This window comes from Pristiophorus japonicus, chromosome 15, assembly GCF_044704955.1.
Source record: "Pristiophorus japonicus isolate sPriJap1 chromosome 15, sPriJap1.hap1, whole genome shotgun sequence".
NCBI lineage: Eukaryota > Metazoa > Chordata > Chondrichthyes > Pristiophoridae > Pristiophorus > Pristiophorus japonicus.
The window spans coordinates 63,357,935-63,385,746 of record NC_091991.1 but is presented as its reverse complement, the minus strand read 5'-3'; the positions used below and the strand labels follow the sequence as shown (position 1 = coordinate 63,385,746).

Below are 27,812 nucleotides of genomic sequence, written 5' to 3'. Positions count from 1 at the left end.
TTAGTTAGAGATCTCCTTCAAATTCATGTAGCCTTTCAAATCTGACCACACAACACACTGATCACCTGCACAATAAATCATGACCTGCCCAAATCAGATATGGACATAATCATTGCAATGCCCAAAGTAGATTTATGAGATCAAGGTGATACCAGATCACTAAGTTCAAATGGGCTCCCAGGCAAGGCCTGCACAACTTCTGTTGAGATGATTTCATGTGACAGATCTGCATCCACACAGAATCGAGGTTTTGTTCAGAAATTGCATACAACTGATACAAGCACTCCTCGTATGAATAATATGAATAAAGCAAGATAATCTATGCCTTCCTTTCTTCAAGTTCCTCCTTTTCCTTTTAGCCCTTGTATGAAAAGTAGAACATCTAACTTCCCTTTCTTCTAATTTTATCCTCTCCACACATTGTTTAAAATCCCTCCACAACCTCACCCCTCCCCATCTCTGAAATCTCCTACAGCCTCATAAACCCCCCCCCCCCACCCCACCACGATGTCTGCACTCCTCAAATTCTGCCCTCGAGCATCACTGATTATAACTGCTCAACCATCGGTGGCCGTACCTTCAGCTGCCTGGGCCCCAAGCTCTGGAACTCCCTCCCTAAACCTCTCTACCCTCTTTTAAGATGCTCCTTAAAACCTACCTCTGTGACCAAGCTTTTGGTCACCTGCCGTAATTTCTTATGTGGCTCAGTGTCAAATTTATTTCTATTTGTTTTGTCTTATAACACTCCTGTGAAGCACCTTGGGACGTTTTACTATGTTAAAGGCGCTATATAAATAAAAGTTGTTGTTGTTATTGTTGACTCCTTATTGGGGTAGTTTCACAGACACCAGTCACTCTACACTGCCTCTCTAAGTGGCCATTATTCATGAACAAACATTGTTGGCAGGCTGTTGAACTATACAGGACATCCCAGCAAGCCCAATCCTGTCCTCACACACATGCACTTCTAGCAGGGCTTGCTGGTTGATGATTAAAAAGATTTTTATCTCCCGAACCCAGCCATGGCCAGAATGTTTGTTCCTTAGAATAGAGTCAGTACTCCTGATAAACTATTTTTAAAAAGGAAATTAGACAATTACTTGAAAAAGAGGAATGTTAAAGGGTGAGGAGAGGGAGCAGAAGAGTTTGTTTAGTTCGATACATTCTGGAGAAAATCACTAGCACAGACTTGATAGACTGAAAGGCCTGTTTCTGCACTGTAGCATTCTGTAACTATGACTGTTAATTGTCAGGAGAGGGGCTTGCATGGTTTCAAATTTTACAACCAGTTTGTATATTTATGTAATAGCTGTTATCATTCTCATTACTGCACTTTGCATTTACTTAAATCTTTCTATGTTAGATTTATTCAGAAACCTTGCCTTCTTCACCACCATGAATCATATGCTAAATACTACTGCAATTGTTTTGCTTGGACGAAGATCTGTCTAGACAACAGTGCCACTTGAACCCATACGGCAACAGCTGAGGAATAAAAGCGATACTGTCTCCAGCATTTTTAAGAACTACAGTAAATAAAAATAATTAGTTTATAGAGTTCCAGTAATTTTAGTGCACTTGTTATTGCTTTAAGATTGCCCCACTTCCAATGACTAAACCTAAAATATGTGGTGAATTTCTACTCATCAGCTGAGTACAAATCCTTCTAGTAAAACCAACCCTGTAACAAGACCACTAAACCTCAATTCAATAACTAGAGTAACTCCAAAAAAAGATTTGATGTGGATAACGGAAAGATGTTTATCATACATTTGCAGATAGTTTAGCAGAATCCAGAGATTCAGCTGGCTGGCCCAAAGGCACAAATTCCTGGTGGGATCCTTCATTCTAAGAAAAAAAAATCTGGGAAGCTGCAGTGAGTCCCAGACATATCTGGGAAGGCATGACTCAAATAAAACCGAAACCCTACCTTGGGCACATCAGGTATGGTCAGTGTGGTCCATTTATGGAACTTGGCTGAAGGTACCGCATATTAAAAAAGGTCATGGGCCAGAACTTGCAGTGGATAGGACAGCATACTCAGAGAGTACGCCATCATACTGCCCTTGAAATGACCCGCAAATTCAGAATTTGCTCTAAATCCCAAACTTGTGATCTGTCAACGTAGGAGTTGACAGATTATCCACACGGCCACCAGAGCTGGACTATTTGCACACCAAATTGCACAGCAATTGCGTGCGAAAATTTTACAATTGATGCAATCAGGCACAGGTCTGTTTGTATCTGCATAAGGGGATAGCTCAGGCATGTTTTAAACATTTTCATCTCGGAAATTAGTTTAATTCTATCAAATGAGTTTTTCTTGTTTCTGCAAAGATTGGAGCTTTAATGATGTCGATAATTATCAGCAAAATTAAATTTTTACCAACAAAACTAAGATGTAGTGAAGTTGGGAATTAAATTCCAGTCCTGTATATTGTAATTCATAGAAACTTACAGCACGGAAGGAGGCCATTTCGGCCCATCATGTCCGCGCCGGCCAACAAAGAGCTATCCAGCCCAATCCTACTTTCCAGCTCTTGATCCGTAGCCCTATATGTTACGGCATTTCAAGTGCACATCCAAGTACCCTTTAAGGGGTCAAGTTTCGGGCCGCGCCTGCAACGGCGCAGCCCCGACATCGACGCCAGTTTTTTGCGCCCATAAGCGCGTCAAAAACTTACGGAGGCATTCTCGGCCTCCCAGCAGGTTCCTCGGAGCTCGGCGCGGCACAGAGATCGGCGGGGGGCGGAGCCACAGTGTCGTGCCGATTTTGAAAGTGCAGGGGGGTGGGGTTAACTCTGATCCGAGGGCATCGTGCCGGCAGCCCTGCGCACTGGAGTGCACGTGCAGTAGGTTACAAACATTGGCACTCGGCCATTTTTAAAGGAACTTGAAGAAAAGTGCTGATTTGTTTTGTGGAGCTGTGGAAAGGCTTGGGAGTGAATCTTGGTGATTTTTTGTGCCTGAAGGAGTGCTTTTAGCAGCACTGTTGAAGAAATCACCTGCTGAAATCAGTGAGTGCTGCTTTTTGCTGCTAAACCTCCAGAACAAGAGCTGCATAGGTGCATGCAAAATAAGGACTGTGTGTTTTGAAAAATAAGTGTGTCAATTCAATACAGCAATGGAACAAAGAATTTCTTGCATGAGGAAGTGGAGATATTAGTTAACGTCATTGAGCAGAGATGGCAGGAGCTGGATACCAGCAACAGAGGTCGCATAAAAGTGCCACCTAAAGAAATGAAGAAACGCTGGAACCAAGTTGCAGAAGATTACTGCGCAGTGGTGCATACCAGGAGATCTGGAAGCCAGTGTAAAAAGAAACGGCACGACCTTGGTCAAGTAGTTAGTGTAAGTAATATTTTCATTTTTTAATATTATCGTAATTGTAATGTGACTATCTGTATGTCCCACCCTGCAGAAAGATGCACTCTGTAAAAAGTTATATTTTACTCTTTACAGAAGAAATTGGCCCACAGCAAAAGGGAGGCAACTCGAACAGGAGGAGGCACGCCCAATCTGCATCCACGGACACCCTTGGAACAGAGGATAGCTGCTATGAGGAGTTGTACATGGAGAAAAGCAATCAGTTCAGCACAAGCTGGGCCCGCACGCGAGGAAGAGGGTAAGTTCTGAAAATGCATCGTGGCCCTTCAAATCAACCTGCTGCCTGGCCTGCTATGTTCGAGAGTACTCATGCCACCCATCCGGCCCCCTCCTTTGCTGTTAAACATTTGACTGTTCTGATATATTTTGCAGATGATGATGCCGATGCCAACCCTGAAGATCCAGAACAAGAACCAGTAGAACCAGATGCGGACGATCCAGACTGGCTGCAGGCGGCGATGACTGAAATGTCTACAGGGGAGACCTTCCAAATTAATATTTATGAGCCCATATTAAAGGGGCATCAGAGTTTCAACCCCTTGCATAGGTTCTGGTTTCATCTTCCATGGTTTTGATTCTGATGTTGTGGGTCCCAGTGGTGCTGCTGGTGTAATGCAGCAGTTTACAGCCAGTGCACCACCGTCCCAGCCTGCGCCGCCCACTCGCATAGGTTCTGGTCCCACCTTCCATGGTTTTGATTCAGACGTTGCAGGTCCCCGTGGTGCTGGTGATATAATGGAGCAGTTTACACCCATTCACCTACCATCCCAGCCCGTGCCTCCCACTCTAATGCTACCACCTGGAACAGGGAGCTTCCCACTGTCCGTGCCCACGCCTCCCAGTGTAGTGGTGCCACGAGGCAGACCCAGGTAGAGGAGAAGGAGATTGGAGACACACTCTCCTGAGATGCAGCGTGCAACAGATGTGGTTCAGGTTGTAGCATTGGGTATGGAGACCAATGAGCTTACCCTATCACTCATCGGCAGCGTCAGTGCTGTGGTGAAGAGGTGACGGTACTGACGGGAGAAATAGCAGCAATGACACCGGAAATTAGGGAGGGAATGTCTGAGGGAGTGCAAGCGACGGTACAGGCCCTCATGGAGATAGCTACTGTAATAAGGGCACACAGCCCCGCCAATCAAATGACACCCCCATGAAGAAGTGAACATTCACTGAGATATGGACGAGAGATGGTTGCAGCCTTTCTTTGCTGCTTTTGTTCTTATTCTTGATGTAACTGTAGTAGCGTTTTTCAAATTTAAATTGTTTTGTAACTTTACAACTTCAGTGATCTTAGGGTTTTTAAGTGATCTGAGTGTAAATGCTCTCATATTTTGTATATTCTATTTAATTTTGCACCTACACAGTGATCCTGAAGTTTAAGTGATCTTGAGTGTAAGATTTTTCACGTTGAAATTGTTTTGTAACTTTACAAGTTTTTAAAGTGATCTTCAAGAGTCATATTAAAAAGTAAAGTTTGATACAAATATTTTATTACAGTGACGTTAACTTTTCAATAAAATATTTTTTCATTGAAACTGAATCATGTTCCATTAACACAAAACAACATAGGAAGAACTCCAAAAAATGAACATGTCCATGCGCAACAGTTGTCGCAGGGCCCTCAGGCATCAGTAATTGAAGCATTCACGGATGAGCTGCTGGCACAGGGCTAGAGCAATCGTTAAAGGAGCACGATGGACGGCCCTCCTCCGACCTCGTGCTCCGGCATCAGTCACTTGCATGCTTTCCTGATCGTCATCATCATCCTCATCCTGCTGTTCCAAATTACTATCATCGGGCACTGGCCCCTCATGTGGGTCTTCTGGTTCCACTACCAGCTCCTGCTGCCTCATGATGGCTAAGTTATGGAGCATGCAGCACACAACAGTGAAGTGACTGACAATTTGAGGAGAGTATAGCAAGTGGCCTCCAGAATGGTCCAGGCATCGGAAACACTGTTTCAAGATGCCAATGGTCCTCTCTATGATGCTGTGTGTCGCAATGTGCGCCATGTTGTATTGACGGTCAGCTTCCGTCCGTGTCACGTGTAGGGGCATCATGAGCCAGGTGGTCAGGCCGTACCCTTTGTCTCCCAGTAGTCAGCTCTGCCCTTCTGGCTGCTGCTCAAACAGGTCATATATACCGCTGTCGCGTAGGATGAATGCATCGTGGGTGCTGGCAGGGCATCTCGCATCGACTGACATGATGCGCTGCTTGTGGTCACACAGAGCTGTACATTGATGGAGTGGAAACCTTTTCTATTCCTATACTGCTCGGAATCCTCCACAGGTGCTCGCAAGGCGATGTAGGTACAATCAATGCAGCCCTGTACCTTTGGGAAGCCAGCAATCCTGAAGAAGCCCACAGCCCTCTCATGGATCGCTTGTGCGGTCATTGGGAATTTGATGAAGTCATTCCTCCGCGCATACAGTGCAGCCGTGACCTGGTAAACGCGGGCATGTATTGCACGTTGAGAGATGGCACACACATCTCCAGTTGTAGCCTGAAACGATCCCGAGGCATAGAAGGCAAGTGCAGCTGTTTGTTACCTTCACTTCAACAGACAAGGCAGTCGGCGTTCTGCTCCTGGGCTGCAAATCTGCTCTCAGCAGATCTGCTCTCAGCAGATCACAGATCTCAACGCCAACTTCTCTGCGGAAACGCAGCCTTTTGACACAATCAGCCTCGCTCATGTTCAGGTACGAGCGCCTGGCTCGATATTGCCGACGTGGGTAAGGTCTCTTGCCCATCAGCCTACGGGCTACGACGTTCCTGGTGCGGTGAGCTCTAATCAATTCTCTCCTATGCAGTGAATTGCTGGCGAACCATTGCATAATCCGTGGTGTTGATAATGCAGCACCCATTCTGCAATTACAAATTTAACTTTTAAACTGTCTGGCTGGCTCTCCCACCTGGTGCTTTGTATGCCTACCCTGTCTCCTGGCCGAATGGCCTGCAGCCTATAAAAATACATTCACAGCTGTGGAGGCTGCTGCGTTGCCTGTGTGTGTGGCCCCAACCGTGTCCCTCCCATTTCTCCTGGCCGAATGGCCTCAGGCTCCTCCGCAGCTCGAAGGCTGCTTGCTGCTTCTTCGCCTGCCGTCGAGCCACTGAAGCCGCCCCTGTCTCCTGGCCGAATGGCCTCAGCCTCCTCCGCAGCTCGAAGGCTGCTTGCTGCCTCTGCCGTTGTGCCACTGACGCCGCCCGTCTCCTACATGGAAGGCCTGCCTGAAGCATCGCAGCTCGAAGGTTGCTTGCTGCTGTTGTTGGGCTGCCGTCGGTGGACTGACGCCACCCCTGTCTCCTGCATGAAAGGCCTGAAGGTCCACAGCTCGAAGGCTGCAGCTGCTTCACAGAGATAGGAATATTCAATATTTTTTATTTGCTTTATTTATAATTTTTTATTGAGGTTGGCTCTTTATTTGTATAAGACAGACTGTGGAATGCTTGTAGAGTTTAATTACTTCCCTCCCCACCACCCCACCCTCCTCGTTTCCTACGCCTGATTTATAAATGTTGGCAAAGTTTTACGAGCGTACAAAAATCTACACTTAGTCCATTCTAAGTTAGTTTGGAGTAAGTTTTCACTGCCTAAACTTGCAAAACAGGCGTAAGTGGCCGGACACGCACCCCTTTTGAAAAAAAAAAATCTGTTCTAAAATGAAACTTGTTCTAACTGACTAGAACTGGAGCAAATTAAATGCCGAGAATTGCAATTTCTAAGATACTCCATTCTAAACTAGGTGCTCCAAAAAAAATAGGAGCAACTCAGGCCGAAACTTGACTCCAGAATGTGGTGAATGTTTCTGCCTCTGCCACCCTTTCAGGCAGTGAGCTCCAGACCCCCACCATGCTCTGGGTGAAGAAAGTTCCCCTCAAATCCCCTCTAAACCTCCTACCAATTACTTTAACTCTATGGCCCCTGGTTGTTGACCCCTCTGCTAAGGGAAATAGGTCCTTCCTATCCACTCTATCTAGGCCCCTCATAATTGTATACACCTCAATAAGGTCTCCCCTCAGCCTTCTCTGTTCCAAAGAAAATAAACCCAGCCTATCCTTTCCTCATAGCTAAAATTTTCCATTCCAGGCAACATCCTTGCAAATCTCCTCTGTACCCTCTCTAGTACAATCACATTTTTCCTGTAATGTGGTGATCAGAACTGCATGCAGTACTCTAGCGGTGACCTAACTAGTGTTTTATAGTTCAAGCATAACCTCCTTGTTCTTTTATTCTATGCCTCGGCTAATAAAGGCAAGTATTCCGTATGCCTTCTTAACCACCTTATCTACCTGGCCTGCTACCTTCAGGGATCTGTGGACCTGCACTCCAAGGTTCCTTTGTTCCTCTACACTTCTTAGTGTCCTACCATTTAATGTGTATTCCCTTGCCTTGTTATCCCTCCCTAAATGCATTACCCCACATTTCCCCATATTGAATTCCAATTGCTACTGTTCTGCCCACCTGATCGGTTCATTGATATCTTCCTACAGTCTACAGCTTTCTTCTTCATTATCAACCGCCGATTTCAGCATCATCTGCAAATTTCTTAATCATACCCCCTACATTCAAGTCTAAATCAGATATGTACCACAAAAGCAAGGGACCTAGTATTGAGCCCTGCGGAACCGCAACGGAAACATCCTTCCAATCACAAAAACACCCATCAACCATTACCCTTTGCCTCCTGCCTCTGAGCCAATTTTGGATCCAACTTGCCACTTTGTCCTGGATCCCATGGGCTTTTATTTACGTGACTAGTCTGCCATCTGGGACCATATCAAAAGCCTTGCTAAAATCCATATACACTACTTAATTAAATCTGATTACAGGATTCTCTTCTGAAATTATGTAAAATCTGTTTCCTGATTGGAGGACCAGGCCCACATGATCCTAGGTACGCTTCCACACAGGCTGCGCCCCTGGGATCAGTGGGCCATTACTCTGCCCTTCTACTCACAGCGTCAGAGCGCAATTTTACACAGGAGGGCCATCATCAGGTAGGAGCGTATTCTTTTCGCAGGTCCGCGGCGTACTCCGGAGCTATGCCGCAATTTTTGAGCCAATGAAGACACCGCTGCATTAGTTATAAATCTTAAGCAGATTACCGAGGTACATTATCAATGAATTACTGAAGTAACTTAACGCTTTCAAATTGTACCTCTCAATGACAAACCTTTTTTGAAGTCTATTTGGGTCATGCTCTCAAATTTACTTTGAGAATACATTTTCTTTCCAGGACACAGTTATGAGGTTGGTCTGCAATATAGTGAAAGGGACAGTTGACAAGTTTCCAACATCAATATACTTTGAGGGCTAACTTAACTTAGCATTCATCTCTGGCATCAAGGGTGGAGAAGAGTTCTGAACCATCAAGGCAACTGCCCAGTTTCCTTGCGTGTAACAACAAAATAGCCATTGTGGTTTGTTCAGAAACATTCCTGAGATTCTAGTTATGAGCAATGTGGTTAACTTCATTCTTAAAGGAATAAATCACAAACAAACTGATTATATTAGGGACATACAATGGGAGGATGTGCTAATTCTTGCTTCCTCTGAACCTCTTGCAAAAGGTACAAAATAATATCGTTGTTACAGTGAGCAAGATGAACAAACCTTGGTACAACAGAGATGTAGCAATGCAAGGCAGGGCACCACTGCCGATGAGCACTTTTCTGAACTGACAAAAGCGTTATGTACTGATGGTGTGTTCCCTGATGCTTTTATCACAATTTGGAAGTATGTAAATCCCGTGTAATGCAATGTAAATGTTGAGTTGCTGTTTTTTGCTCTAATCAGATGAATGATAAACATACAGAATAATTTGAGACACGAAAAGGTGTATGCCAAGGATGCAGTGTTTCATCGTGTCTCTTCAACTTCTGTAGTAAAATGTTCATATGAGACACTACTTGATAACATGAGAACAGAACCCATGCTTAGATTTGAAGGAAGGAAAGTCCATAATCTGTGACAAGCTCATAACCAGTTATCATCAAAAGTAGGGATAGAGGGCCCAAGTTTCCACACGCGCCTAGAACGGCGCAGTCCCGACCTGGACCCCCGTTTTTCGCACCACAAAGTGCGCCTAAAAAAAATCCTCGGTATTCTCCACCTACCTGCAGGTCCTCTTTGGCCCTCGGCGCAGCCAGCACGAGCTGTGGGGGGGGGCGGAGCCAGGTCCCTGCGCTGAAAACAGTGCCGGGACCTCTGCACATGCGCGCTACAGTGGGCACGCAAGTGCAGTAGCTCCAGGCGCCGAACTGTGTGGGAGGGGGTGAAGCACGCAGCCCCTAGCCCTGGCCCAATGGCCTCACTGGGGCTGCGTGAATAAGGCTCCTCCCACGGCCAGCTCCTGCTCCCCCTCCCCGACCAGACCCGACAGCCGCTCCCCGCCGCCTCCGGACCAGACCCGACACCCGCTCCCCGCCACCCCCTGCCTCCGGACCAGACCCGACACGCGCTTCCCTTCCCCCGCCGCCCCCCCCCCCCCCCCCCCCGACTCGCGCTCCTGTTCCCGCTCCCCGCCTCCCCGAATGGACCCACCCGACCCGCACTCCTGTTCCCGCTCCGCGCACCCCCCCCCCCGGACTGGACCCGACCCGACCCGCGCTCCTGTTCCCGCTCCCCGCCCCCCCCGACTGGACCCGAGCTCCTGTTCCCGCTCCCCGCCCCCCCGACTGGAGCCGACCCGCGCTCCCGCCCCCCCGACCCGCGCTCCTGTTCCTGCTCCCCGCCCCCCGACTGGACCCGACCCGCGCTCCTGTTCCTGCTCCCCGCCCCCCGACTGGACCCGACCCGCGCTCCTGTTCCTGCTCCCCGCCCCCCGACTGGACCCGACCCGCGCTCACGCCCCCCGAGCCGACCCCCCCCCCCCCCTCTACTGGACCCGACCCAACCCGTACTCCTGTTCCCGCTCCCCGCCCCGACCTCCTGTTCCTGCTCCCGCCCCCCCCGACTGGACCCGACCCGAGCACCCGACCCCTCCCCCCTACTGGACCCGACCCCCGCTCCCGGACTGGATCTGACCTCCCCCCCTCTCCCTCTCTCTCTCTCTCTCTCTCTCTCTCTCTCTCCCTCTCCTCTCCCTCTCCCTCTCCTCTCCTCTCTCTCTCCTCCCACCCTCTCTCTCTCTCTCTCTCTCCTCCCACCCTCTCTCCCTCTCTCTCTCTCCTCCCACCCTCTCTCCCTCTCTCTCCTCCCACCCTCTCTCCCTCTCTCTCCTCCCCCCCTCTCTCTCTCTCTCCCTCCTCCCCCCCTCTCTCTCTCTCTCTCCCTCCTCCCCCCCTCTCTCTCTCTCTCCCTCCCTCCTCCCCCCTCTCTCTCTCCCTCCTCCCCCCCTCTCTCTCTCTCTCTCTCCTCCCCCTCTCTCTCTCTCTCTCTCCTCCCCCCCTCTCTCTCTCTCTCTCCTCCCCCCCTCTCTCTCTCTCTCTCTCCTCCCCCCCTCTCTCTCTCTCTCTCCTCCCCCCCCTCTCTCTCTCTCTCTCCTCCCCCCCCTCTCTCTCTCTCTCTCCTCCCCCCCCTCTCTCTCTCTCTCTCCTCCCCCCCCTCTCTCTCTCTCTCTCCTCCCCCCCCTCTCTCTCTCTCTCTCTCCTCCCCCCCTCTCTCTCTCTCTCTCTCTCTCCTCCCCCCTCTCTCCCTCTCTCTCTCTCTCCTCCCCCCTCTCTCTCTCTCTCCTCCCCCCCTCTCTCTCTCTCTCCTCCCCCCCTCTCTCTCTCTCTCCTCCCCCCCCTCCCTCTCTCTCTCTCCTCCCCCCCTCCCTCTCTCTCTCTCCTCCCCCCCCCTCCCTCTCTCTCTCTCCTCCCCCCCTCTCTCTCTCCTCCCCCCCTCTCTCTCTCTCCTCCCCCCCTCTCTCTCTCTCTCTCTCTCCTCCCCCCCTCTCTCTCTCTCTCTCTCTCCTCCCCCCCTCTCTCTCTCTCTCTCTCTCTCCTCCCCCCCTCTCTCTCTCTCTCTCTCTCCTCCCCCCCTCTCTCTCTCCTCCCCCCCTCTCTCTCTCTCTCTCCTCCCCCCCTCTCTCTCTCTCTCTCCTCCCCCCCTCTCTCTCTCTCCTCCCCCCCTCTCTCTCTCTCCTCCCCCCTCTCTCTCTCTCTCTCTCCTCCCCCCCTCTCTCTCTCTCTCTCCTCCCCCCCTCTCTCTCTCTCTCTCTCCTCCCCCCCTCTCTCTCTCTCTCTCCTCCCCCCCTCTCTCCTCCCCTCTCTCTCTCCTCCCCCCCACCGAACCAACCCAACCCAACGCCCCACCTACCTGTAAATCTGGTGCTGGGGACGGGCCCTGCCCGAAGTCTCGGGCCGGCCCGTTCAGCCTTCGGTCCCGAAAGGCATGCCTGAAGCACTTTCACACAGGTAGGAAGATGGTTTATTTAATCTTTTCTTTGCTTATAAATGTTTATTCAGGTTGGATTTATTTGTATAATATTTGTATAAGTATAAATAAGGATTTATTATAGAATTTAATGACTTCCCTTCCCCCCCCTCGTTCTGGACGCCTAATTTGTAACCTGCGCCTGATTTTTTAATGTGTAGAACAGGTTTTTTCAGTTCTACAAAAATCTTCACTTGCTCCATTCTACTTTAGTTTGGAATACGTTTTCACTGTGGAAACTTTCAAATCAGGCGTCAGTGGCCGGACACACCCCCTTTTGAAGAAAAAATTCTGTTCCAAAGTAGAACTGTTCTACCTGACTAGAACTGCAGAAAAAAAAATGTAGAGAATTGCGATTTCTAAGATAGTCCGTTCTCCACCAGTTGCTCCTAAAATTCAGGCACAAATCATGTGGAAACTTGGGCCCAGAGTGTGGGCAAAAACTCTTTAAACTAAATTTCAAAATGATTCAAAAATATTGAACTACCAGGTAGATAATCTATTTCATTTCATATCCACAAGACATCTGTACTCCAAAAGTAATACTAGCAGCAGTGCAATTTCACATACAAGAAACCTAAGCTCACACATTCAAATAGTGAGTAAATTAAACTTTAAAACACTGAATTGAGGTCCCAAATGGGAATCAAGGGCATCTTAAATGAGCACAATTCCCAAATAATTTGCATAAAACAAGATATCAGAAATGCCAACGTAAACAACTTGTATTTATATAGCGCCTTTAACATAGTAAAACATCCACGCGCTTCACAGGAGTGTTATCAAACAATATTTAACACCGTGCCATATAGGGAATACTAGGGCAGAAATGAGGTAGGTTTTAAGGAGCGTCTTAAAGGAGGAAAGAGTGGTAGAGAGGAGGAGAGATTTAGGGAAGGAATTATAGAGCTTGGCGCCTCGGCAGCTGAAAGCACTGCCGCCAATGGCAGAGCGATTGAAATCGGGGATATGCAAAGAGATCAGAATTGGAGGAGCACTGATATCGCGGAGGGTTGTAAGCCTGGAGGAGGTTACAGATATAGAGAAGGGCGAGGCCATGGAGGGATGTGAAAATAAGGATGAGAATTTTAAAATCGAGGCGTTGCTTAACCGGGAGCCAATGTTGATCAGCGAGCACAGGGGTGATGGATGAAAGAGACTTGGTGCGAGTTATGATACCGGCAGCAGAGTTTTAGATGAGCTTTAGTTTATGGAGGGTGGAAGATGGGAGGCCAGCCAGCAGAGCATTGGAATAGTCATGTCTAGAGATGACAAAGGCATAGATGAGGGTTTCAGGAGATGTGCTGAGGCAGCAGCGGAGTTGGGCGATGTGACGAGGTGGAAATAGGTGGGCTTAGTAATGGCGTGGATATGTGGTTGGAAGCTCATTTTGGGATCAAATCTGACACCAAGGTTGCAAACTGTCTGGTTCAGTCACAGCCAGCGAGAGGGATAGGGTCGGAGGCTAGAGAACAGAATTTGTGGTGAGGACCAAAAACAATGGCTTTAGTCTGCCCAATATTCAGTTGGAGGAAATTCCTGCTCATCCAGTACTGAATGTCAGACAAACAGCATGACAGTTTAGAGACAGGGTAGGGGTCGAGAGAGGTGGTGGCGAGGTAGAGCTGGGTGTCAGAGAGTCGGGATAAATGGTTCATTCTCTGGTTGGCAACCAGTAACGAGTGGGAATCAGTGCTGGGACCCCAACTATTTACAATCTATATTAATGACTTGGAAGAAGGGACTGAGTGTAACGTAGCCAAGTTTGATGACGATACAAAGATGGGAGGAAAAGCAATGTGTGAGGAGGACATAAAAAAGCTGCAAAACAGACAGGCTAAGTGAGCGGGCAAAAATTTGGCAGATGGAGTATAATGTTGGAAAGTATGAGGTCATGCACTTGGACAGAAAAAATCAAAGAGCAAGTTATTATTTAAATGGAGAAAGATTGCAAAGTGCTGCAGTACAGCGGGACCTGGGGGTACTTGTGCATGAAACTCAGAAGGATAATATGCAGGTACAGCAAGTGATCAGGAATGCCAATGGAATCTTGGCCTTTATTGCAAAGGGGATGGAGTATAAAAGCAGGGAAGTCTTGTTACAGCTGTACGGGGTATTGGCGAGGCCACACCTGGAATACTGCGTGCAGTTTTGGTTTCCATATTTACGAAAGAATATGCTTGCTTTGGAGGCATTTCAGAGAAGGTTCACTTGGTTGATTCCTGGATGAGGGGGTTGACTTATGAGAAAAGGTTGAGTAGGTTGGGTCTCTACTCATTGGAATTCAGAAGAATGAGAGGTGATCTGATCGAAATGTCTAAGATTATGAAGGGGCTTGACAAGGTGGATGCAGAGAGGATGTTTCCACTGGTGGGGGAAGACTAGAACTAGAGGGCATGATCTTAGAATAAGGGACCGCCCATTTAGAACTAAGATGAGGAGAAATTTCTTCTAGAAACATAGAAACTAGGTGCAGGAGTAGGCCATTCAGCCCTTCGAGCCTGCACCGCCATTCAATGAGTTCATGGCTGAACATGCAACTTCAGTACCCCATTCCTGCTTTCTCGCCATACCCCTTGATCTCCTTAGTAGTAAGAACTACATCTAACTCCTTTTTGAATATATTTAGTGAATTGGCCTCAACAACTTTCTGTGGTAGAGGGTTGTGAATCTATAGAATCCGCTGCCTCAGAGAGCTGTGGAAGCTGGGACATTAAATATTTTAAAGACAGAAATAGACAGTTACTTAAACGATAAGGGGGTAAGAGGTTATGGAGAGCGGGCAGGGAAGTGGAGCTGAGTCCATGATCAGATCAGTCATGATCTTATTGAATAACGGAGCAGGCTCGAGGGGCCGTATGGCCTACTCCTGCTCCTATTTCTTATGTTCTTATGTATATGTGGAACCTGACATAAACAAGTTATAAAATGCTGAAATACCTTCAAATCAGAAGCAAATTGTAGCAATTTCAAACAGATGATAAAGATACTCCAGAATATGGAGCCTATCACAAGAACAGGCTAATCAAGTTAGCAGTACATCACTGCACAATTTCCCCCGATTATGGGATTACTCTATTAATAAACACTCGACAGAAACCCATCGAGGTATTTATCAGTGAGAACAGGAAACTGGTCTTATAGTCATCATCCTTCAGTAACTAGGGCATTAGATTGAATGTTTCCAGGTTCCAATGCAGTTTTTGGGAACCCAGCTGTGAGGACATCCCTCCTAGCCCTGCTCAATTCCATGGGCCTCAAGAACCAAGTTCTGCTTATTTCCTGAACAATCACAGGATCAGGGGAATTATTTAAAAAAATTGTTTCCAGGAAATGGAGACACCAACTGGCCTTCCAACTGATGTGGTCTCTGTTCTCAAGGAGAAGCAAAGCACACGTCAGTTGTCTGAAAAGGTAAAATGGTTCATCACCGGATATCTCCAGTTCTTGAACATTTATTGAAGTACAATGATTAGATTTTCAATCTGCGAAGATAAACTGCAATATGGCCAAGAGCATCGACTACAGGTGCAGCATCGAGAATTCGGAACCCTTGGAACCGAGGCCGTTACAAATTCAGGGCTTTTCCGGACTTTCGATCGTCTTTCTGACGTCACGAATCCCAAAACAACCAAGCCCAGGTTCGGCTATTTCCGGATTTCAGAACGTCAAAGGGGAGGGGGGGGCTTCCCCGCCGAGGTGGTGTTCGGGCGGGCCCCGCTGCCGAGGAGGATATTACTGTGTTATCTATTACAGATAAATGCTGAGCCAAGAAGGAATCTCATGATCCAGACACCAGTGTATTGGCAGGACTTAGCGGCAGAAGGTGTCCCACCTCCTGCTTGTTGATATAATCAACCATCATAATGTTATTTCAACCACACACATACTTTCTTGCTTTGTATTATGGACTGGAAGTGTTCCCGAGCTAGTCCACAAGCAAGCAAGCAGTACATGATGCAGAGAACTTGATGACTGTAGTTGATGCAGGAGACTCATTACTGGAAAAAATGAAATGGCTACTCTGTGTTTAGCAATATCTAAGCAGACAAGGCTTTGAACATGGTTTCTCCAGAACTTATCAAGCTAGACTTTACTTGTATAGTATGTGGAGGGTGCAGCAGCTCAATTTTGTTGAGAGTTTTGAATATGTTAAGATCCCTGAAGATCGGTTAGTGATTGCGCAAAGGGGTTGGATTTTCAGCTCATTTAGTGCCTTGCTGGGGTGCAAAAATAATTTTTGGGGGCGTGAAACGAGGCTCAAGATTTTGCGCCCGGGCGGAATTTTCGCCAATGGTTTGGCGGCTGCGCGAAACGCCACACTGCTGTTTTGACCGTTTAGATGACGTAAATTGCCGTGCATCACTGCGCTAGTGTCCCGGGTGGAACTTTCGAGAACATTGCCCGATTTAGCGTCTGCCCGGATACCCGCCAAGAAAACCCAGTCGGACCCAGGACACACCAGGCATGAGCGGCGCCATCTTGAAAACAGAGGAGAAAGTCGCAGTTGTGTGTGATTGGGAGAAGAACACTGCATTACTGCATACGTTTGCGAAGTTGATGTGAGTTTCTAGTTTGTTTTAAAAGGACATTTAAGGATATTTTAAAAGATGGGGGCCATGATATGTCGGGAGCCAGTAATCCTGGTTTCTACATTCATACGGTGTTGAGCTGGAAGGAGGCTTATTGATGATCATTTTCAACGTATTCGAAGAGGTCGCAGACATATGGGGAGGAGGCCTTACCCCCATGAGTTTACAGGGAAACTCGCTCATACCTGCAGCTCTCTGAGACACAGTGTGTTAGAAGGCTGCGCTTCCGAAAAGAGATGGTCACAAAGATATGCCAGCTCATACAGGCAAACCTACAGCCTACCAGCAGCAAAAGGACTGCATTGCCTGATGAGGTCAAGGTGACTGTGGCACTTTCCTTCTATGTCTCCGGCTCCTTTCAGGCATCAGTGGGGGACATATGCTCCATCTTGCAGCACTCTACACATTGCTGCATTTGCCAGGTTACTACTGCACTGTACGCAAGCAGGATGGAGTTCATAAATTTCCCAATGACCAGGGAAACCCAAAGTGAGACGGCTGTAGGTTTTGGACAATTTGTTGGCTTCCCTAAGGTTCAGGGTGCCCTTGACTGTACGCACATCGCCCTGCGAGTACCTTTAGAGAATCCAGAGATTTACCGAAACCAAAAGGGATCCCACTCCATGAACGTACAAATCGTCTGCGACCATGCTCAGCACATCATGGCAGCCAATGCCCAATATCCAGGAAGCATCCATGATTCTTTCATTAGCGTGAGAGCAGTGTTTCACGCATGTTCCAGCATCAACCACAAAGCCAGAGCTGGATGCTGGGGGGACAAAGGTTACGGCCTCGCCACCTGACTCATGACCCCACTCCGGAACCCTCAGACAGAAGACGAGCATCACTATGAGCGCCATGCAGCCACACGCAACATCGTTGAACAGACAACTGGAGTCCTCAAGCAGCGCTTCTGATGCCTGGACCACTCTGGAGGCTGCCTGAAATACTTCCCTCAGCAGGTCTCGGAGTTCATTGTGGTGCGCTGAATGCTACACAACTTAGCCATCATGAGGGGACAGGAATTGTTAATGGGGGGGGGGGGGGGTGAGGAAGAGGCCACCAGCACCACAGGGGAGGCATCGTGGAGCTTTCGCCACTGCAAAAGCCTTACATCAGCAGCTCATAATGCCACGCTTTGTTTGGAGAATGAGCGGCATGTTTGACCGTTGCCTGGCCACTCTATCCCACCATGCTGACTATTCCCCCTCTTATTCTGCAAATGAGACACTAAACAGTAAACAAAATAATTATACATTGTAAACTTTGTAAACTTCTGAAACTTTAACAAAATAACATAAATTAGTTGCATCCAGCAGTGTGATCATTCAAGAACATTACAAACATAAATCAGAACATAATAATAAAACATGTAAAATAGGATGCATCCAGCATCAACAACATAATGCAGCAACCCTTGCCCCACTTTTTTTTTTTAAACCATCAGCTTCCCCCCACTACCCCTTCCCGTCCCTTGTTGCTCCTAACCCATGCAGCAACGTTGCCAGAGTGCTGCTGTGTTGGGGGGAGAGACAATGGAGACGCTACCTGGGGACACTCGTGACCAGCTCGTGGCGTGGAAGGCCTGGCTTCCGACTGGTGATCCTCTTCATCGCCTTCGACAGTCACAGATGGTTTGGGTTTGGGTGCGACACTGGGGAATGCAGAGAGTATGGCGGGAAGGTTTATGGACTGCATCACCTGCACAAGCTGAAGCAGAGCTTGTGCCTATGATGTGTCATATTCCGCAAGGCTTCATGCCACACTCTCTGGGACTCCAGTGTCACTGTTGGAGGCCACCAGCCTCGTGTGGGAACTGATGGCCTTGCACCGACAATCTGCGACCCTACCTCTATAATGGTCGTGGGAAGCCTACACAAGACATCAAGGAGCTGACGGGTGAGCTGGATGCTCTCCCTGGACATTCCCACCATGTCGAGTTCCACATCTGCCTGTCTGTCAGCAGACCGACTTTGCCGACTCACCCTCCGGAGAGATGGCATACGGGATTCCACCCCAGAACTGCGTTGCTACATGCCACTAATCCCAGGAGCCTCGGTGTTGTCAAACCACAAGAAAGTTACGTTGTCGTCCTCAGACAAGGTAAGTGCCGGTGGTAAAAGAGGGGTGGATTGCATCTGCGCCAGAGTCAACTGATCGGTAAACTCATCCTCCTCTTCCCCCCCCCACACGATGGCTTGATGTAGAGTGTTGCCTTGAGGGATGCGGCACCTGTGTCTGGTCATCTGCAAGTAGAAAGCAACAGACAAGTGGTTAGCAGCAGGGGAGGTGACATGAGGAAGGTCGCATAGCATAGCCTCATTTGAAGGACCTCCGCTATTCTATTATATCTAGTCTAGAGACACTGCATGACATTGCTCCAACTCTAGTCCACAGACACTGCCCCAACTCACCAGGACTTGCCTTCATTTTCGGAGCGGAGGTCAGCACCCCCAGTGGCAGATGCCCGACCCGAGACGCCGATGAGGCCTGCCACTCGCTCCTCAACGTCCATGAATGGCAGGGTCTGAGACGGACCGCCGCCTGTCCGCACCTACTCGCACCGATTATGAGACATTTTTGCCAGCAAAGATGAAAATCGGAATGCTTATGAGGGTCCATCTGTTCTTGTGGCAGCGATAGCCACCAATGCACTTATACTATATTGTCTGAATGTAATCGAGTTCTCCGTTTAATGTATTTAGAAGTTGCACATGGTTCATCAGGAGGACATCGAAGTGCGGAGACATCTTATGAGATCTCAGAAAGCAATCTTAATAACGTGTAAAGATCATTCATGGCAAATAGGGTGCCAAACTAAGCCTACCTATCCGTCATGCATTTTAGGAGGCAACCCACAGAGTGCTGAGAGACAGCAACAGCATGAGAACACCCAGAGTGCTGACAGGCACCAAAAGCATGAGAACAAATAATGTGTCAGATTTATAATTGAAGTAATGAAGGAGTGCATAAATAAAAATTGTACTCACGCTAACGACCCTCGAAAGATCATTGAACTTCTTTCGGCACCGTGTGCCACTCCTGACCACCGTGTCTGAGACAGATACCGCTCAGCAATTTCCCTCCAAATTCGTTTGAAAATGGTTGGCAGGGGTCAGATCCACCCCTGCGATGTAACTCGTGTCTCTCCACAGCCCCCACTAGAGCTTAGTTAGCCTCCTGGCTGAATCGCCTGGCACGCTGTCGTGCTTCCCCGGCCTCCATCATCAAAATCCAATTTTAAAATGGTTGATTCAGCCCCGGGTGTACTTCGCATGCGCGCGGCTGTACCCTGCATTTGCAATCGGACAGCAGATCAGAACAGTGGGAAGAAAAAATAAATTAAATTTGCACATGCGCAGAAAGGCCGATTTTTTTTAGCGCCAGAACTTTTGGCTCCAGCGTACAAATTGTGTGGTGCAATGCCGGAGTTAGTGTTAACGCTCCTCGTGAACTTTCAGTTGGCAAAAGTTGCGCGTTCTGGCGCAAACTATTTAATTTCACTGCGATTTGCGCCCGGAAACTGGCGAAAATGCAAAAAGCCAAAATTCCAGCCCAATTTGGATAGTGGGAGAAGTTTCACAAATTTAAATGTCATATGGAAGATCAGACATGTTTGTTATATATTTGGGTAGAACAAATGAAGGACAGAGACAGGATGAGTTACTAGTCCATGTGCTTGCTTTATTAGGCCAGAGCGAAATGAGCATGCTCATACTAAACCATGTGATAATACATTACAATATTCAAATGTAAATGAAAATATGATAAATAAGATGGTGTAGACAACCAGATTATGATGATTAACAATAAGGACCAGGATTTTGAAATGTGATGCCAGCAAGACACGGTACGATTCAATTCTTCAAAAGTTCGATCTGAGAAGAGAAGAATACAGTTGGTGCAGAGTATCAAGGCGAAGATGTCCTATTTTGGTCATGTAGTTCATGGTAGAAGTGGGGAACGTACACACACCATTTTGGATGGACAACTCACACAGCTACAGAGGTTATGGCATGAGAAAAAGAAACAATGGTCTGACATAAAGATTTAAACCTGTAGATTTAGAGCACAGAACAGGTAAGACCTTGCGTAGAACTGTGGAACTACAACTTATGATCCTTTTCAATGGAAGCCAAATTAATGAAAAGGGAAGAGAGAGGTCTTCAGCAACTACACTATAGTAAACAAATTGAGGCTTGAGAGAGGATACGATGCAGATTCACTAGGATGGTGTTATTCGAGAACACAAATATGAGGAAACACTTGCAAAATTGATGCTTTTTTTTTTTATTAGGACAACACAAATTAACAGGCAATGCGACAGAAGTGCTTAAAATTATAAAAGGATGAGACACAGTTGATAGAAGCAAACTGTTTCCAATAGTTTCAGGGTCTTGAAGGAGGGTCTTAGATACATGATTTTCTTATGTTCTTAAACTTCTTTACAGAAAGTTAGAATCATAGGGGGAGAAATTGCCCCACGTCCTGAGTAGGGACAGTAACCTTCCGGGGCCGGGGCTTTTAGCATCCAGCGCGAAAATCCCGCCCCGACGCTGAATTGGGCTTACCGTTGCTCAAAGGAAGTGGAGTGCAATCTCCAGCACTCCATTTTCTTTGGGGACGGTAACCGGGCGCGACTGGGACAAAATGTTCAGCGCTATGCGGATGCCGGGCTGCATGATGGCAGCACAGGGTGCTGGCACCCTCCCCTTTTAATCACCGCCCCGAAAGCCCATGTCTGCCAGTTTTGCGACCTGCAATTTCACCCGCGTAAGGGGTCACCGTGCAGGACGATGGATGACAATCACCGGTCGAGCAGTGGCCTGGGTGCTAACCGCGGTGCTGGCAGCGCCACCACAGCCCCCGGGCAATTTCCCAGGAGGCAGTAGCGCCAATCCCCGCCCCACCGCCAACACCCCCGCCCCCCCCCAAACCCGGGCAAAAACGGTCTTGCGTGCTGTTAGTCCCCCATAGAATCTTACAGTATAGAATGAGGCCATTCAGCTCGCTATGCCTCTTTGAAAGAGCTGTCCACTTTAGTCCCACTCCCCAGCTTTTTCCCCATAAACCTACAAATTAGTTCTCTTGAAATACATGTCCAATTGCCTTTTAAAAGTTCATCTCAAATCTGACTCCACCATCCATTCAGATCGTGCATTCTAGATCATAACCCTATGTGAAAAGGTTTCTCATTTCCCCTCTAGTTCTTTAACCAATTATATTAAATCTATAACCTCTGGTTACGGACCCGCTTTCCAGAAGAAACAGTCTGTTCCTACTTGCTCTCTCAAAACCCCTCATAATTTTGAATACATAAGAACATAAGAAATAGAAGCAGGAGTAGGCCATATGGCCCCTCGAGCCTGCTCCGCCATTTAATACGATTATGGCTGATCCGATCATGGACTCAGGTCCACTTCCCTGCCCGCTTCCCATAACCCCTTTTTCACTTATCGGTTAAGAAACTGTCTATCTCTGTCTTAAATTCATTCAAATGACCCAGCTTCCACAGCTCTCTGAGGCAGCGAATTCCATATACCCTTATAGAAGAAATTCCTCCTCATCCCTGTTTTAAATGAATGGCCCCTTATTCTAACATTATGTCCCCTATTTCTAGTCTCCCCCATCAGTGGAAACATCCTCTCTGCATCCACCTGGTCAAGCCACCTCATAATCTTATACGTTTCAATATCACCCCTCATTCTTCTGAATTCCAATGAGTAGAGGTCCAACCTACTCAACCTTTCCTCACAACCCCCTCATCTCCAGAATCAACCTGGTGAACCTTCTCTGAACTGCCTCCAAAGCAAGTATATACTTTCTTAAATATGGAAACCAAAACTGTTCACAGTATTCCAGATGTGGCCTCACCAATACCCTGTATAACTGTAGCAAGACTTCCCTGCTTTTATACTCCATCCCCTTTGCAATAAAGGTCAAGATTCCATTGGCCTTCCTGATCACTTGCTGTACCTGCATACTATCCTTTTGTGCTTCATGCACCAGGAGCCCCACTCCCCCCCCCCCCCCAGAGGTCCCGCTGTACTGCGGCACTTTGCAATTTTTCTCCACTTAAATAATAACTTGCTCTTTGTTTTTTTTCTGCCAAAGTGCATAACCTTATACTTTCCAACATTATACGCCATGTGCCAAAATTTTTGCCCATTCACTTAGCCTGTCTATGTCCTTTGGCAGGTTTTTTTGTGTCCTCCTCACACATTGCAAGGAGAACAATCTCAGCTTCTCCATTCTCTCCACATAACTGAAGTTCCTCATCCCTGTTCTCATCCTAGTAAACATCCACTATACCCCCTCCAAGGCCTTGACATCCTTCCTAAAATGTGGTGCCCAGAATTGTGCACACTATTCCAGCTGAGAACTAACTAGTGATTTGTAAAGGTTTAGCATGATTTCCTTGTTTTTGTATTCAATGCCCTTATTTAAAAAGCCAAGTATCCCATATGCTTCCTTAACTGCCTTATCAACTTGCTCTGCCACCTTCAAGGATTTGTGAATATAAACCCCCAGGTCCCTCTCCTCTTGCACCCCATCAAAATAGTACCATTTAGATTATACTACCTCTCCATGTCATTCCCTCCAAAGTGCATCACTTCACACTTATCCACTTCACAACTATCTTCACTGAGGCGTACGAAAGCATGGGCCTTATACTAAACATCTAAGACAAAGATCCTCCATCAACCTGACCCCGCCACACAGCACTGTCCCCCGGGCATCAAGATCCACGGTGTGGCCCTGGACAATGTGGACCACTTTCCATACCTCGGGAGCCTATTATCAGCAACGGCAGACATCGACAACGAGGTTCAACACCGCCTCCAGTGCACCAGCGCAGCCTTTGGCTGCCTGAGGAAGAGAGTGTTTGAAGATCAGGCCCTCAAATCTGGCACCAAGCCCATGGTCTACAGGGCTGTAGTGTTACCCGCCCTCCTGTATGGCTGAGAGACGTGGACCATATACAGTAGACACTTCAAATCGCTGGGGAAATACCACCAACGATGTCTCTGCAAGATCCTGCAAATCCCCTGGGAGGACAGACGCACCGACATTAGCATCCTCGATCAGGCCAACATCCCCAGCATCGAAGCACTGACCACACTCGACCAGCTCCATTGAGCGGCCACATTGTTTGCATGCCTGACACAAGACTCTCAAAGCAAGCGCTCTATTCTGAACTCCTACATGGCAAGCAAGCCCCAGGTGGGCAGAGGAAACATTTCAAGGACTCCTTGATAAAATGCAACATCCCCACCGATACCTGGGAGTCCCTGGCCAAAGACCGCCCTAAGTGGAGGAAGAGGATCCGGGAGGGCACGGAGCACCTCGAGTCTCATTGCCGAGAGCGTGCAAAAAGTAAGCACAGGCAGCAGAAAGAGCGTGCGACCAGTCTTCCCACCCACCCTTTCCTTCAATGACCGTCTGTCCCGCCTGTGACAGAGACTGTAATTCACGTATTGGACTGTTCAGTCATCTAAGAACTCACTTTTAGAGTGGAAGCAAGTCTTCCTCAATTTCAAGGGACTGCCTATGATGATCCACATTAAATTGCATCTGCCATGTATGTGTCTGTCCATCTTAGCAGTCTGTCTATGTCCTCCCAAAATCTGCTACTATCCTGCTCACTATTTACTACGTTGGCAGGTTTTGTATCATCTACAAACTTCAAAATTGTACTCCCTATTATTCTCAACTACAGGTCATTTATCTATAAAATTGTGGGGTTGTGGAATTCACTTCCAGGGTTAGTGTCAACATTCAAGATTAGATTGAATAGATGAAGGAAGGAAAAGGGGATAAAGTGATATGGGAACAAGTCAAATAAATGGGCTTAGGAGTATGTGCTCACATGGATGGCAAAATGCTAACATGGACTGATTGTGCCGAATTGCTTGTTTTTTTGGCATTGTAACATCTATGTATATTTATAACTAGGCTTCTGAACCTAATGCTTGAATTGCATATGATTTTATTAGCCTCAACTTCTTGTGAATGAGTTTTCTCAAGGTCTAAGTTCAATATGGATCCAAAATTCCGAGTCTTTTGAATCAAAACAATAGGCAAAAAATTATTTCCTACCCGAAGGAAACTTGACATAGGAACATCAGCCCCATGAGCCTGTTCTGCCATTCAATTAGATTATGGCTGATCTGTACCCCAGCTCCATTTACCTGCCTTTTCTCCATATCCCTTGATACCCAAACCCAACACAAATCTATTGATCTGTTTTGAAAATTCCAATTGACCTGGATCTCTTTACTGATCTAGGTCAATAAAGAGGTCAGATTCTTAACCAACCATGCCTGCTGCACAAGGTATCTTAAAACCACCTTCCTCTTTACTCCTATGGTGCTTTGTGCAATTCACTTGCATACCATGAGTGAATTGAATATGTCACTTGAGGAGTAACGAGGAAGAAGTCTTTCAGATTTTCCTGCTGTTCCTTAAAAATGTGATTAGGCCCTCAACATATTTTCTAAAGAGATATTTCTTTTTTTTTTAAAAAGAAAAGAACTTTTATACAATTTTGACTCAAGGTCAATAGTGATCCAAGATTCCTTGCTATAGTTCATCTGTCCTTGGACCACTGCAGAGGAAGCATAACTGGTAGAATGAGAGGACTCATCTGTGGCTATAGAGACTTTTTATAGCCTGTCAACCTTGTTCAGAGCGAAGGAAAGCTGAACTGGATCTTCCCAATTTGGTGAAATAGCCTACCATCTGTTCAAATCTAGAAGTCACCTACTTCATAAAAGGAACACAAGACAGCATCAACAGAAAAGCACGGCGAACCCTTGTGCACCCATGTCCAACTGCTTCCCCGTCCTTGTGATGCGTATAAGATCAATGGATAAATATGCAGTAATTATACCCTCCTTGAAACAGCATAAAAAAAATATAAATTACAAAAGCCTCAATTTAAAAAAAATATCTTCATCATATAAATTGTTCAACATTTAACTGTTTTCCTGATTGATTTGTAATGATAGGTGCAATAAAACTTTTAAAAACAGTAATAGTCAACCTTTTTTCAGTTTACAATATGCAAGATGAGAGAGAGAGAGAACTAAGATTGAAGATCTATTGCAAAATAAATTGTGTTTTTAAAAATGTGTCTACATTTGGATTGTGGACTACCACATCAGTTTTGAATGTAGATGGTGCCATGTGTATGATCCATGCTGGTCACAGTTAAAATGTTCTGGTTTTAATCCAAGATGAATGGGAGTCAGTCTTTCTGTTTCATTGCTTCTCAGTCCACTGCAATGATTAATATGGGAGCAAGTTCTCAGCCTGAAGTTTTTACTTCTGCAATTAATACATCATAACTGAAGTACTTTCCATTGCTTGGAAACCACAGCTGTTTATTTCAACCACAACTGTTGCTTGTCCTGCTCGTTTTCATTTTAAAAAGAACAAATTAGAACAGGGTGAACACAGAAAACATTCTGAAGATTTGTAACTACAGCAAAGAGTATTTTAAGAACTAGTTATTTCTAGATTTTTATTGATCTTACTGTTCATTCACAGTATCGAATTTCCCCTCCCAGTTTCCAAAGCAAGGAAACGTATCAATTTGATTAGGCATTTCTTCTAAATCTTGTAAAGTTAAAAAAAAATGTATATATCAACTTAGAAAACCTGTTAAAGCTAGCCAACAGCTTTAAAAGAGCTGACAACTCAAAAATGATCCCAGTTATAACATGTGAAAACAAGCAAGTTAAATTGGAAGTATGCACACCATTCCTTCACTTGAATTGAAGAAAACGTACATGAAAAACTTCGCAGAAAAATTCAAATATTGTAGCACAAATGTTGTGTATGCTCCGCCAGGAAACTTCTAATTTTTTAAATAAAAATAATGTATTCAGTTCAGGTTAAGCACTTTTAGCCTCAACAATTAATAGATTTTTTAATCTTGAGAAAAATTGAAAAACAAAATGACATTTGCATTATGAACAAACCGACCACACCATCATTTCCCCAGATGTTAACTCAACACTGCCCTACATCGAACATTCCCACTTAAATTCACTGTGCAATGCGTTCATAGATACTATACTGCATCCAAATCCCACACTTTCACAGACAGTCTTTCCTCCTCTAACCCTTCCACTTCATACGTGCACACGTCTCCCTCTTCCTCCCTCCCAACTCCCTTCAATTTAACCTGGCAATCTACTGCCCCACCAACCCTACAGTTCATACTTGCTGTACTCCCTATTAAGCTGGCATGCTACTTCCTTCCAACCCAGTTTAAGTTGGCAGTTTTATTCCCCCTCCAATGCCCTCAGGTGAAGCTGGTGCTCTTCCCTTCTTTCCCGTCAGCTAACACTGGCACTCTCCTTCCTCCCCCACTCCAAAATGCCATTCCCAGCTGATTCCCCCATCCATCACCCCTTCATTTCCCCCCCTTCCCTTTCCTCTTCATTGCCATTCATTCTCCCTTTGTTCAGTCCCACTCAGAGACCAACTGCAAATGGACCGGACCATGCCCCTCTTCCCTCAATGCTACTGGTACAACTAATAGCAGCGATTCTTGACGCTGCATACTATAGACTGGAATTCTTGCGAGAATTTTCACCTATAGTACACAGTGGCTGGAATCACTGACATTAGTGGTCAGAGTAACACGAAAGGAGAGAACGCACTAAATACAATCTATTAGCAGCTAGAATAATAGAATCAGCACTGAGGGGAGAGTGACCCATTCTGGGCCCGATTTATGTCAGCAAATATTGACCAGGCCCAGAATCACTGAGAGCTGGTCTGTACAAGTGTGGTCTCTTACCTGGTGACAACACATCACTCTGGAAACCTCTTAATCCGTGAAGGAACTGGAGAATCTGAACAGTTGAGTCAATCAGACCGACATTTCTGGAAAATAAACAGGTAAATTGTAAGATTAATATATCCAAAAAGAAAAGGTTAACTTCAGGTTATTTTCTCCATTACCACCAGGAACAATGATGCCATAAAGTAGTTATGCAGGACGTGGAGTACTTTTCTCTATAATTTCCCCTCCCTCAGGCAAAGCAATTATAGCCTTATAACTTGCACCTTCCTTAATAGGTAGGGATCTATTACTCATAAAGAAGCTGTTCAATGGACAACATCAAGCAGGTATATAAAGAACAACTTCAGAATGGACTCCTGTCAAGCCCTAGGTTGCAATTAAGTAGTAGTCAAGCCTACATTGTTGAGGTATGTAGCAAACGTTGGCACCTTCTGAAAGGATGTACAACAGCACTGCACCCTATGAACCCATGGTTCCTGCAGCTAATGCCAGTTATGAAGCTTCTTGGCCAGTCTGGAGACGGAGATTAGACTCCACAGATGATGAAAAGTAATTATTTCTTAAAAGGCAAAATTTCTTACTCATGATTGAGAGATATTTTAAAGAAGGAAAGGAAAGGAACTACATTGTGAAGTAGTCACTTCTCTAACTA

The 27,812-nt window shown here is 46.5% G+C and overlaps 1 protein-coding gene across 1 annotated transcript in view; it reads right to left on the bottom strand.

The window, feature by feature from the left end:
- The window catches only part of atxn10 (ataxin 10), a 321,911-nt gene that overhangs the window by 263,890 nt on the left and 30,209 nt on the right, over window positions 1-27,812 (bottom strand). Inside the window, exon 3 of the mRNA XM_070900534.1 lies at window positions 27,155-27,240. Within this exon, the coding sequence (XP_070756635.1) occupies window positions 27,155-27,240 (86 nt within the window). The remainder of the gene's footprint in view (window positions 1-27,154; window positions 27,241-27,812) is intronic.